This window comes from Trichomycterus rosablanca, chromosome 1 (assembly GCF_030014385.1).
Source record: "Trichomycterus rosablanca isolate fTriRos1 chromosome 1, fTriRos1.hap1, whole genome shotgun sequence".
In the NCBI taxonomy this organism is placed as follows: Eukaryota; Metazoa; Chordata; class Actinopteri; order Siluriformes; family Trichomycteridae; genus Trichomycterus; species Trichomycterus rosablanca.
In genome coordinates this window covers 33,072,539-33,086,911 of record NC_085988.1, presented here as the reverse complement: position 1 = coordinate 33,086,911, position 14,373 = coordinate 33,072,539, and the positions used below count along the sequence as shown (strand labels likewise).

General features: G+C 40.8%; 1 protein-coding gene across 3 annotated transcripts in view; it reads left to right on the top strand.

Annotated features, from left to right (window-relative positions):
* Window positions 1-9,028, top strand: part of kif21a (kinesin family member 21A) — a 53,531-nt gene extending 44,503 nt beyond the window's left edge. For all 3 annotated transcript variants that reach the window (XM_062991601.1, XM_062991594.1, XM_062991586.1), the window contains 7 exons: window positions 172-308; window positions 1,863-2,037; window positions 2,182-2,346; window positions 4,001-4,118; window positions 5,582-5,752; window positions 5,922-6,121; window positions 8,671-9,028. In XM_062991601.1, coding sequence (XP_062847671.1) covers window positions 172-308; window positions 1,863-2,037; window positions 2,182-2,346; window positions 4,001-4,118; window positions 5,582-5,752; window positions 5,922-6,121; window positions 8,671-8,761 — 1,057 coding nt within the window. In that variant the 3' untranslated portion in view covers window positions 8,762-9,028. The remainder of the gene's footprint in view (window positions 1-171; window positions 309-1,862; window positions 2,038-2,181; window positions 2,347-4,000; window positions 4,119-5,581; window positions 5,753-5,921; window positions 6,122-8,670) is intronic.
* The last annotated feature ends 5,345 nt before the right edge of the window (window positions 9,029-14,373 follow it).

Sequence of the window (14,373 nt, the reverse complement as noted above, 5' to 3'; positions counted from 1 at the left end):
AATCATTATTTTTGTTTATTAATCTGGAACCATTTGTTGTAAACCTGTGCAATAACAAAAGCAATTAGAACCAAGACAATTCCTTTTCCGTAGCACTGTCCTTTCAAAAACTCAATACTGTGCTGAAAGCAATTCCACACTAAGTCTGACATGTTGTGTATGCCTTCTCAGAGGAGTGATAAATCCAGTGCCCATGTCGAAGAGCAGTCGTGCTGGTACTCTGCAGTGTGTGCATGTGGCTGAGGGCCACAGTAAAGCTGTGCTGTGTGTTGACTCTACTGATGATCTTCTGTTTACTGGATCTAAAGGTATGGCTTGCATAACTGGACTCACTTCTGATAGATCATTTTCAGATGACTGTCCCTTACATCAGGGGTTTTCAATCTGTGGGGGGGGGGGGGGGGGGGGGGGGGGGGTGCGAGTACCTGTCCAGGGGGGCGCGACACTGCAAGATTTTTTTTACTTCTAAAACTAAAGCAATTCATTTTTCACCCACAGGAGACATATTTGATTAGTCTCGCGGACCATGCACACTCGTACGTTTAATGTTATCCAGCTCAGTCTGAAAAAAAAAAAGGACTGCTGTCTTTTGATGACTTCTGTTGTAGGACATGGGTGTGTGTGTGTGTCTTTAAGAGAGGTGTATAGTGGGAGATGCTCGGTTCACAGTATCTCTATAAGTGATTCAGGAGTCGGTTCGTGTGTCGCAAAGCGTGTACATTTTCTGAAATTCTCTCCTCAGTCATCTCTCTGTTTTTACTGTTATTAATGAATGCTGTGGTTTTAAATAAACACCAGCTACTACAGAAAATTTTATGTGACTCGCTTTTCTTACAGGTCGGAGGCTTAATTAAACTGAGTATTACCACAGAGCCGTAGTCAAGTTAGACTCATTCTGCCCGTGGAGCTAAAAGTTAGCTCACCTGAGTTTTCTGACCACTGACAGAAAGTGGGAATCAGGAAAGGTAACACTGCGTTGTTTCAGCCAAGGACTCCACTAGCAAGGCTGTTCATTCCAAAACCAAGTTCATTCATCAAGTTCGCAGTCGGCACATGGAGAGGGGGCCCATGTCCAGAAAGATTAAAAAAACCCTGCCTTACATGACTATCCTTTGCATCCTTTATATTTTGCTTATGTACTATAACGTAACTATAATAGAATGTATATTATAGTTTTACAGAGTCAAACTGTAAAGGGATGAAATTAAATAAATGGGCACATAAATACACATCTAATTTTATTGAATGAGAAATAAGTCAATCAAATATAGATATATTTAGATATAAACTATAATTAAATAGAATAAAGTTACGTTTTGAGCAATAACTGGTTTCAACTAAAAATAAATTAGAGGGATTGAGATAAAGTAAAAGCAAAATATACTTTAATATATAATACTAAAATATATATTTCTACAATAAGTAGAATTATTGAGAATTAAGTGCTTAATACGGTTTGTAAAATTTTGAAATAATTTCATGTAATATGATAATAAGTTATAAAAAGTGCATTCATAATTGTTTTAGACTAAGTGTTTTTTTTTTCTTTTTTTTTTTTTTCTTTTTTTTTTTTTTCTTCATTTTCATCAACTGCTCCATCGTGGTCAGGGTCACAGCAGGCTAGTCCATTGCGAGGCTTTGCCACCCCTTTCAGACATCGTCTGAGATTTGAACCCAGATCTCAGCGATGGTGGGCTAGCTTTAATAGATTGCTGGTACAGCTTTATTGATATTGTTTCATATAAAAAATAGTAAACTTGTTTATTGTTAACCTACATTTTTTATGGCATTTGAGACTGACATTGTCTGTCTCTGTAATTTCCTTTAAGTCTCTTAGTGCTGTGTGGTTTTTTTTTCCTTAGACCGTACATGTAAGGTGTGGAATTTGGTCACCGGGCAGGAGATCATGTCTTTGGGTGGCCACCCAAACAACGTGGTGTCTGTACGCTACAGTTCCAGCCTGGTCTTCACCGTATCCACCTCCTACATCAAAGTGTGGGACATCCGCGATTCTGCCAAATGCATCCGCACGCTCACGTCAGTGCCTTCAGCCTTACTGCACCTATCCTGTTAAATATTTATTGAACCATCCTAAGGTCCAAGTGCCACTGGAATGATAACTGTATTATTTAAAGCAGACAGCTTGCTCTGAATAACACTGTTCCGTCTTCTGCTTTTTAGATCTTCAGGTCAGGTAAGCACTGGTGATGCATGTGCAGCTAACACCTCTCGCACAGTGACTACACCTGCTGGAGAGAATCAGATCAACCAGATCGCCCTCAACCCCACAGGCACAGTGCTGTATGTGGCAGCCGGCAACTCCGTTCGCATGTGGGACCTAAGAAGGTACAGCTATCGAGATCAAATGTTGAAGTCTGTCATAGTATAACTGTTTATGTTTTATGTCATTAAAACAATAACACTGTTACAATCAGGGCTTAAGAGGAACTTTACAGTTTCCAGCGACCAGAACTTAAACATTTAATTATTCATGTTCATATGAATGTTTGATTAGGGTTACAGGGTTCTGTGTCCCTAGTGCACAGTGGGCGGAAGGCAAGAATACAGGCCATGTACAGTAAGGAAATCCAGTATGGGGCACCACACTTATCTATTCACGTAGTCAATCCAATCTAGGACCATTAGTACAGCCAGTCATCCAATACAGACACTGGGAGAACACGCAAAATTCACAGTGACCGAAGATGAATATTAATAATATCATGTGCAAATAATCAATTGATTTATTTAAAATTAGGTGTACATGTTTTTACCCTTTCATATTTTGTATTGAGCCCCTGTATTGGGGTCACCACAAAGGATCATTCTTATCTGCATACCTGATTTGGCACAGTTTTTAATCCACATGCCTGTCCTAATGCAACCTTTTCTTATTTTTGTCTGGACTTGGGGCCGGCACTGAGAGCGCCCTGACAAGTGCACCTCCCAATGGCTAGACAGTTCGTCCTTCCCTTCCCCCTCAGTTATAAACAATCAATCTGTGTAAATGCCCAACCATCTGACTTCATACAACTGTGCCACCCAAGCACTTTTTTACTCGTTCATACATTCATCATTAATACTTGTTTTATACTAATAAGGGAAATGTTAACAGAGGGTAACACCCACTTATTCACTACAACTTATGTCAGTTGAAGGCATTTACCAACATGCATGTTTTTGAGATGTAAAGGAATTCCAGAGTACAAGGATTCCGAGTATTCTGTGTTTGTATAATTTGATACACCTGCTAACATAATAATTAGGCTTTTTACTTTTGGATGTGCCCTAGTGTGCAATGGCAGGCTATAGATGGAGTGGTTTAAAGCACACCACAAATGGACTCTAGCAAACTAGAATAATCAATATGCTACAATAGAAATATCTTTCCAAATAGTGCCAACTGTAAAGTTTGGTTTAGAAAGTGCCAAAATGAGTGCCCAGGTGGCACAGGGGGATAATCCACTAGCACACCAGTGCTGAACTCCCTGAGTTTGAAACTCAACACTGCCCCCAACACACCCCCTTCCCCAGCGGGCATAATTGGCAATTAAGTCTGCCTTGTGGGAAGACACTGGACCGAAAAAGTGGGTGGGGTCTTTGATGCCTGAGGCATCTGTACAGGAATTGGAGGAGCCTGGAGATCAGGGCATGGCTATGAATTCGCAAATGGCATGGCAAATTCTGGCCTCACATACGAATTCATAGAAAGTTTGGGCAAATAAAAGGGTTAGGGCTGTGCACGTGAGGCAAGCAACCAAATTGTCCTGCAGCGGAAGACAAATTGAATATGCTAAATTGGGAAATGCATAAATAAAATATCAAAAAAGTGACAAAATGTCACTATGCATAAGTGTTAAATTAGTAGTTGCCTACCAGTGGCAAATTTTTACCCACATCTGATACAAAGCACATTGTATTGTATCATATTACTGAATAAACTGTAATGGTATTGTAATATTTTGCTATTTAACTTACTTTTATGTGTTGCTATTTTTAGATTTGTCTCTACAGGCAAACTGACGGGTCATCTCGGCCCAGTTATGTGTCTAACTGTGGATCATTCCAGCAACGGCCAAGATCTGGTCATCACTGGCTCTAAAGATCACTACATAAAGGTGAATGTGCTTATCTCACTCTATGGTGTTCATTTTATTAGGATGTTTTATACTGGAAGAGACACTGTGGTCAACAGTTTGGGGAAACCCCTCAAAATTATTATTTATAATTATTATTTCAGACACACTTATTACTAGCAGGTATATAATATCAATTATATGAAATAATGTTCATGCAGTTGTATAAGAGTTTAGGAAAAGCTCTTTTCTTAGAAAGGTCACATAGACATGGTTTCACAAATTTGATGTGAAGTAACAATATTGTGGTTGAATTCTGTGCTCTGTGCAGGTCACTGTATAAATCTGAGACAAATTAGAATGTCAGCAGTGAACCATAAGTGCCTCTTAAATTCTTGTTTGACAAAATTCTTACAGACACATTTTAATTGTTTAAAAAGCCTTCCCAGAACAGTGAGAGCTGTCATAACCACAAAGTGAACGCAAACTTCATATTGATGTCCATGGTTTTTTTTCTATTTATCTATGCATTTTCTCCCCTTCTTCCGTCTTCTACTGCTGCTCGCCTGGTTTTAAACCAACCTAAACGCTGCCACCCCACTGCTGCGATCTCTTCACTGGCTTCCTGTAGCTGCACGCATTCAGTTTAAAACACTGATGTTCGCCTACAAAGCCAAAAATGGACCAGCCCCAAGTTACCTTTGCGTTCTAATCAAACCCCGCTCTGTACCACGCAACCTCCAAGCCACTAGTCTCGCTTGACTTGATCCTCCAACCAGGACTCGAGGAAGACGAGCATCAGGGCTCTTCTCTGTTCTAGTACCCAAGTGGTGGAACGAGCTTCCCCTGTCTGTCCGAACATCTGAGTCTCTCGCTGTCTTTAAAAAACTATTAAAAACCCTCCTCTTTCCAAGCACTTAAACTGACTTGTAGACATGTACTTACTTACTAATGCTCAATACATTTCTGGGGAAAAAAAAAAACCTTTGGTTCTATCAGGGTTTTAGCAGATTTGTGTTCTTGGACTGGTGTCTACTTAAACTAGAGTAAGGTAATATTTACTATGGAAGCTCTTCTGTAAGTCACTTTGGATTAGAGTGTCTGCTAAATGCTGAAAATGTAAATTCTGGGGATCACTGCTTGCGTGCCCTCTGACACGTGCGCAGTCCTAGCGGACCCCTTCTTTTTGGCACCTCTATCTGCTAATCAGGGTCCCCCCACCCACCTAGTTCGGTCATCCCACCCAGCAGACAAGGTGGCCAATTATTGTCTGCTGCAGGAACTAGATGGCGCCCAGCTGATCGGTGGCAGAGCCAAGATTTGAACCGACATGTTCAGAATCTCGGCGCTGGTGTGCTAGCGAAATATTTTGCTGCACCACCTGGGCGCCTCAGTGTCCATGGTTTTTAAATGGAACAGCCAGCAAGCCCATGGTTAGGTGTCCACATAGTTGTGGCCATACAGTCAAAGGATTATTGTTTGATGGCCTATTTTTCTTGTTGTAGATGTTTGATGTAACAGAAGGAGCTCTGGGTAGCATCAGTCCTACTTACAACTTGGAACCTCCGCACTATGACGGCATCGAGTCGGTGGTCGTACAGGGAGACTGCCTGTTCAGTGGATCACGAGATAATGGTATCAAGAAATGGGACCTGGCTCGTAAAGACCTGCTGCAGGTAAGCTTCATAAATCAATAAATCCCTGCTGCACGCCAGAGAGAGGATTATTGTTCAGTCAGGCAGTAAGTGAGTTCTGTCAAGGCTGAAGAACTGCATGTAAATTATAGAACTCAATCGATAAGTTGACTAAACCATTTTTTTACGAGTTGTTTGTGTGTTGGAGCAGCAGGTACCGAATGCCCATCGGGACTGGGTGTGTGCTCTGGGTGTGGTGCCAGGCTCTCCTGCACTGCTGAGCGGATGTAGAGGAGGAGTGCTAAAACTCTGGCACACGGACACATTGAGCTCGCTCGGAGAGCTTCGGGGACACGAGAGCCCTATCAATGGCATCTCTACCAACAGCAGCTTAGTGTTTACTGCGTCTGAGTGAGTACCACGTACACACCCACACACATTGACTCGTGAGTTTACATTTCAGCTCTGCCACAGGCAGGCTGGGCGCCTACACGAACAATGATTGGCTCATCCATCAGAGTTGGATGCCAGGGGGGATTCCTCATAACTAGAGCTCTACTAAATTCATGGGAAAATGTGCTTAATTTTACAGACCTCATTTTTCAAAAATCACAGATTTCACATATTTTTAAAGAAGAAAACACTCATAAAACGAATGATAGAATAAAAAGATGCTACAACACACAGCACAGCCTTAAATGTTAACCTAGAACATTCAGCGAAAATACTCGTCCGTGTTTCGACACAGCCCCCTCTGCGTTCACAGAATTGGTTGGGAGTTTTGCAGTTACTCAAGATTTGTTTTTCTGACTTCGACATCTTGGGCATCTAACCGTCTAACCGATTGCTAGTGTAACTGAGCGTCTTTAGAGTTTGCTGAGTTTATAAAGAAATAAATAAACTGTACATAGACAACTATCGGGAGCAGAATACTTTACTGGCTTGTTCTTTTGAGGTTGATCACATGTGTAGAGAAGCACACTTTTCCATTTACTATAAAATCCTCAAAGGGACAAAATGCACTCAGTATGTGAACACATACATCAAACCTTGTCAGCACACTACACCACAAAAAACTCTGTTACACTGACTTAATTGCCATATGATTGCTAGGACCACCTTATATTGCATATTGCGCCTCCTATTTTATATGCTACGCGAATGAAAAACGTTAAATCGCTAAACACAAATGTTAAATTTCGAATTTCACAGCTATTGCATTTTACACGGGAGATGGCTCATTTCAGGGTATGTGACGCGATTTTCACAGGCATGAATTAGTTAGGGCCTTATATATAACTGATGCAATTACGACCTCTGCTGGCTGATCTGTGCCTGCATCAGAGGATAACGGAGATGAGTGCATGACTTTGTATTGTGCGAGACTGAGCCCCATATGAATTCTCCCTATGCATGTAAAAAGATGCAGTCGCGTACACGTGTCGGAGGGGGTGTATGTTAGTCACGGCTTTCATCAGTAAGGAGTGGAGAAAGAGTAATGCAATCAGGTAATTGCATCCGACTAGATAGGGAGGAAAATTAGGAGCGGTGTGCAACGCTCAAGGTAGTGCAGCTGCAAAGTTAAGCAGAACCGCCTCACTCCACAGAAAACAATGGCACAGTTTTTGTTTGTTTGTTTGTTTATTAGGATTTTAACGTCATGTTTTACACTTTGGTTACATTCATGACAGGAACGGTAGTTACTCTTTACACAAAGTTCATCAGTTCACAAGGTTATATCGAACATAGTCATGGACAATTTAGTATCTCCAATTCACCTCACTTGCATGTCTTTGGACTGTGGGAGGAAACCGGAGCACCCGGAGGAAACCCACGTGGACACGGGGAGAACATGCAAACTCCACACAGAAAGGACCCGGACCGCCCCACCTGGGGATCGAACCCAGGACCTTCTTGCTGTGATGCGACAGTGCTACCCACTTAGCCACCGTGCCGCCCAATGGCACAGCCAGTGCAAAGGTGGAGTGGGTCACCTACATGTTAATTGCCATTTATTTGAATTGAAACCCAAAGCAAGCTTATGTTTAGGTGTCCTCATACATTTGGTCATATAAAAATGTCAGGGATATATTGTAACGGGGCAGCTGTCGAGTGACGGCCGGCAGTCTGCCCACGTTGCACATCTGGCCCTTTTACGTGGCTCTCTTCACCTGTCAGAGGGAGCACAGTGTCACATGGTGGCTTGTCATTCTTCTAATGACAGCCACCTGGGATCTGTGAGCACTAATTTACCCAGGTGGCATGGCTTACAGTTTATGTCGGGACTTTGTCAGCGACCCTGTCTCCTTTGTCTGTGCATTAGCTGGCACCCTTCTTCTCTTAAAGTCGCAATGCCGGACTGGGAGGTTCACTCCGGTTTTTGATGATGGACGAATGTTAGCACTGTTTCCCGGCAACTCACCCTGGTTTCAATTATATGGGCCTTGCCTATTGCCTGACAGAATACCCTTATTGTGACATCCCGCTTTCCTGAGGTTAGGGACACCCTGTAAGAGCACCACCCATGGTGCGAGGGAGCAGCAGTGGTCGTGGAAGCTCACCCAGACAGACTGTCATTGTAGTGTCAGACTCACTTTCTTAACCGCTTATCCAATTAGGGTCACGGGGCAGGGTTCTGGAGCCTATCCCAGCTTTTCAATGGGCGCAAGGCACACAGTAACACCCTGGACGGGGCTCCAGTCAATGGCAGAGCAGACGCACATACACACACACAATTCACACACCCATTCACCTATAGGACAATTCAGTGTTGATTAACTTTTAACATTTAACTGTGCAGAAACAAGATCTAGAAATTAATCACTCTTGTGTAGTTGCTCATAATTTACAAAATTAGGAGTAGAATTGCAGTTTGCACTGGACAGTTCATAATTTTTACCACAGATACTTCAATACAATATATTTATAATGACATTTCTTGTTTTTCTTTCCGTCTACAGTGATCGGACAGTGAAGATCTGGCGTGCAAAAGGAGGTCTGGAAAGTACTACTGATACTACTGACATGCCTGATGAGCTTGGCAGCAACTGACTATCCTCTTGTTCCACTGATTATTGCATCAGTGACCCCATAGCTTGTTCTCTTTTTGCACTTTGACCTCATTAAATCAAACCCAACACCTAGTCAATACTAATGAAGAATAATTGCCTGAGGGGCATGTAAGGAACTGGATTCTGCTGCTTCACCATACAGGTGCATCTGAAAAATAGAATATCATGAAAAAAAATAAGTTTTTGTTCATAATGTAATTTAAAAAAAGGTAAACTGTCATGCAAATCTCCTTTTTGTAAAAGTCAGAAAATGTAGTAAAATGCTATAAAACAAGAGGGTGATTTGTTAAGTCTCTTAAATCTTTATTTAACTGATAACAGTGGAAAGAAAAGATTTCCAATGTGTTCACTGATCAACCTTGTTTAGAATTGTACTTTAGAATTTAATGCCTGCAAGACATTCAAACATTTGTAACAAGGTAAAATAGGAGTGAAAATTTGATAAAATATTTAGGATACAGTGTTCTGAAACATTCCGCAATAAGCAAGTAAATTAGTAACAGGTGAGAGAATCATGATTGGTATTAAAGCAGGATCCACCAAAGGATCAGTCTGTGCAATGATGGGTCATGGCTTGTACCAAACCTCACCAAAGCAACAGTTCAAAAAGAACATTTCTCAACTCAGGATTGCAAATAAGTTATGTCTTTTACCATCTACTGTATATACGATTGTGAAAAGTTTCACAAAATCCAGAGAAAATCTCAGTCCTTGCAGGTTCTGTTCGAGCCCGCAGATGTTATATTGTCTTGCTGCTGTGATAAATATAGCCACATGGGCTCTGGAGTACTTTAGAAAACCATTGTCACTTAACACAGTTCACAACTGCATCAAGTAATGCATCCTGAAACTCTAGTACACAAAGTGAAAGCCAGACATCAATTCTGTACAAAACGCCACAAGCCTGGGCTCATCTCACATGGCCCAACTGACAGTTGAAATGTGTGCTGTGGTCATATATGTCCTTGTTTCAGCTGGTTTTTAGGAAAATACTTGTTAAGTTATCTGTGCCAAAGACAAAAATGGATCCAGACTGTTAATAGTGAAAGGTGCAACAGCCAACCTCTTGGCATAGGGATGCATCAGTGCCCTCGGGCATGGGTGACTTGCATATGTGTCAAGATTCCATTGGCAAAGATGGCATGTATTGGGATTTAGGAGAGACTCTTGCTGCCATCAAAGCAACATCTTTTCCTGGAAAGCCCATGATTTTTTTAGTAAAAGAAAATGCCAGGCCTTGCACTACAACAGTTTGGCTTTGAAGACAGAGTGTGTGTACTTAAAAAGGTATGGTGCATTACCAAAAAAAGAATCAGACAGTGGTGACAGACTGTTAAGCTGCTGAAGTCTCATATCAAGCAAGGATGGAGTAAAATTCCACTTGTTAAACTGTAACAGTCTCATTAATAGGAAAATGATGAAACACAGGGGTAAACACGCCTCTGTCCCAACTTTTTTGAAGTGTGTTGCAGGCCTTAAATGCTACTTTTGTCATTTAAGTGCTACTTTTATCTTTTTTTACTGCATTTTACAAGTCTCAGCTTTTCCGAAAATTAGGTTTGCATATTTTATGTTCATTACATGTAAAGTGATTTATTTAATGCCTTTGTTTAATGTTGATCCTTAGGGCTTAAAGCTTATAAAAAAACCTGTATATCAGTTTACTAGAACATTTAATTTACGTTTGAGTAAATTAATATTTAAACCGGGTCGAGTTTAGCACATGCAACGACAATCATGGGAAAGACTGCTGACCTAACAGTTGTCCAGAAGACTATCATCGACACCCTCTACAAGGAGGGTAAGCCACAGAAAGTCATTGCTAAAAAGCTGGTTGTCCGCAGGAGTGCTGTATCAAAGCATATCAATGGGAAGTTGACTGGATGGGGAACATGTGGTAAGAAAAGGTGCACGAGCAACATGGTTGACTCCAGCCTTGAGAGCATTGTCAAGAAAAGCAGATTGAAGAACTCGGGAGAGCTTCACAAAGATTGGACTAAGACTGGTGTCAGAGCATCAAGAGCCACCACATTCATCTCAAGGGAAGGGGCTACAACTGCTCTATTCCTAATATCAAGCCACTCCAGAACCAGAGACGACAATAGAGGCGTCTTACCCGTACTCAGATGAAAGTAAATTTTGCATTTTATTTGGAAATCAAGTGGAGAGACACAGAATCCAAGATGTGAAGTATTAAGTCTGTAATGGTTTGGAGTGCCATGTCATCTGCTGGTGTTTTATTAACACAGCCATCTAGAAGTATTTAGATCTTCAATACGCTTACATCTGCTGACAAGCTTTATGGAGATGCCGATTTTCTTTTCCAGCAGGATTTAGCACCTGCCCACATGGCCAAAACTACTACTACTACTATGATATTACTGTTCTTGATTGACCAGCCAAATGTCTGGACCTTAGGCCAATAGAGAATCTATAGGGGATTGTCAGGAGGAAAATGACAGACAAACTGAAGGCCACTACTAAAGCAACCTGGGCTTCCATAACATCTCAGCAGTGCCACAAGCTTAGGGACACCATGCTGTGCCTCATTGATGCATAATTTGTGGTAAATGAGTGTCAACCAAGTGTTGAGTGTATAAATGAACATCCTTGTCAGAAGTGGGACATTTTAGTGGTGTATATCTTTTCCTATTGGAATATTCTAATAATTTATCAGCCATACTCATCAACATTAAAACAAAAAAGGCTTGAAATGTCACTTCATGTAATGAATATAAAATAAAAGACAGTTTACCTTATTAATTAATTATAAACAAAAATGACCATTTTCATGGTATTCTATTTTTTGGAGATGCACCTGTTGATGCTTTGATTATGGCATCTCTGGACCTGTATCTATACCTTAATAGTGCATCAGTACTACAGAGTCTTACTAAATATATTACTCGGTTACACTCTGCAGCTTCTTCATATCACCCATCAATAATCACTTCTAGGACCTCTCTGTACAGGGTAGTGTTGGATGGGAAAAGAAGCTGGCTTCAGCAGACTGATATTTGGACTTTAATGATGTTGAAGACTTTATCTAATGCGTATTGAGGGAGCAGCTTTGTGAAACGTGGACTAACTGGAATCACCATGCCTTTAAATGACTGTGTTTTCACTGCAGAGTTGGCACCTGCGAATCTTCGGTGACCAAAGTGTGGAGCCGTACTAATCATGATATATTAGCATACATACTAACAGTAAATCCTTTAGAAAGCTCTCTCTTTCATTCTCTTTTTCTTTTATTTGTGTAAAACTGGCAGTATACTTCAAACAATTAAAGAAAGTTTGGCATATAGACCATAAGAGAAATGGTGCCTCTGCTATGCTACTGACAGTGTGTGTGTGTGCTCTAAAGGGTCCATGAAACCAAGAATCCTATTTCTCAATCATTCATGTCTTATTATTTATTTAACTAACTTGTTTATGACATGAGCCTTTATTAAAAACTTAATAAGGGGTATAAACAGCCATTCCTTTAATGTCGTTGTAGAGTTAAGTGCTTTTCCTTATTAACTGTGTATGTGTGTCCTTCCTGTGGTAATATTGTGCCTAAAATATAATTACTTTTTTATTTAATTATGTGATAAAACACATAGGGGACTTCCCTGTGCTGTGACAGATAATACAGTTTGGCTAATCACATGCAGGAGTTCTCACCGCATGCAGTGCAAAGCAGTTTGAGATCCAGAACTACAGCAACTGCGTTATATGAAACACTGGGCGGAACGCACAGATACCCTGGACATCAGGGTATTTGGTTTCAGACAAATCCACCCTCCCAGACATAGCCAATCGTATGTGTGGACGCACAGCTGACCAATAGTACCGCTGAGATTGGAACCCGGACGGCTACAGTAATAGATCACTGCTCTACCAGAGTGCCATTACACAGTCTTTATGGTGCAAATCATATTACGTGGCATCTTTTTTGTATGAAGTATACTGCCAGCACACTGGGTTAAATATTTGTTCTGCTTTCTTCTTAATGCTCGATAGACACTTAATTGTATGTTCAAAAACAACTTGTTGACTATATATTGCACTTATAAGGGAACTTTGCCATTTAGAATCATGTTTGGACTATGCTGTGCACTCCTAAAAACCTACAATGCACTGTAGTAGTTTAGTGCCTAAACAATTTAGACTAGAGAATGCAGAGCACCCATAATATACTTTGGAGTTTGTGAAGAATGCATAGTAGGGTGCCATTTGAGACACAGAGCTGGATATGCCTGTTCTATTTGTGTACTGTGTGTGTATATGTGCATTTTCACCAAGGTTCCAAAATATTTTATTTGAGGAACTGAGTGCTGGAAACTGCTAAATGGGGACTGTTTTTGAAGGTTCCGAGAGTTACACTGTTTTAACTTCTATTTTTTTCCAGAATTAAAAGAATTACACAGGGCCTTAAGCTACCAGAATAATTCAGAATAGAGTTTCTCCTGAATAAGAAGTAACACATTTCCACCGGGTATTGGAATCTTTTTGAGGAGTTAGCCTGCTTGTCCAGTTTTGATGCCTTAATGGTGGACAGGAGGTAGCATGGGCACTTTAAATGGCATGCCTCAGCATGGCCCCATACAAAGAGGGGTTTGATGCATTTTTGTGTAGTTCACCTCATGACCAGTATTATCTGCTATTTAAGCCACAGTAGCCCTTGTGTTGGACTTTCCCAGACACCATAGCCTTTACCCAATTGGCAGGTCATGGGTTATCCCTTCTGGGACCACTGTTGGTGGGTACTCACCACTGTCTGTAAGTAGATACTTTAACCCAGTCGTCTGGCCATAATGATTTGGTCCTTATCAAAGTCACTTGGTCACTTGCTGAGTAACTATGAGTACTATAAGTACTATGAGTAACTACCAACATTTAATATATTTCTGACATGATCTGTTGTTACAAAATAGGCTTGGCCATGTACATTTCTGGGTGAATGTGGGAGTCCTAATGTGTTGGCTCATTAGTATATATCAGTTGCTCTGCTGGCACACATAACCTGAGGTGATATATTGGCACTTCAACAACCACACTTCCAGCTGCGCCACCTTGCTACTCCTAATATAAAACTTTGTCAGTAACTGTAGGTTAAATGTGATTAGTAAACAGATTCAACAAGCTCTGGTTCTCAGAAGAAGTACCATATACGCAGCACTGTAACTGTAGCCTGTTCTATAAGGCAGTTCTTGTCTTTTTCGAGGATATGTGCCTAGTGTCTAAAATCTTGTGGTTTCCTGTGGTAAAATTGCGCCTAGTGTCTGTGGATGTAAGATTATAAGATTCACCTGTTTCCTCATTTTTAGCATAATTAAAATGAATAAGTAACACAAAAGACAAAAAAACTATTGAATAAAATCTTGCAAAAATATTCACCACTCTTCTTTTCACCTACCATGAGCATTCCATCCATGAACGTTTTGCTGAAGTAGCAACCACATCGTCCCAAATGCTGTACATATACCATAGAGGCATACTGTCTTCCCTTACTGTAAATCTTTGAATCTTTTAAGTCAGGTGAGGAAGGTTTTTATTGGCTAGCCAAGCAGTGGAGTACTTTCTAGGATTGAGCATTGTCCTGCATAA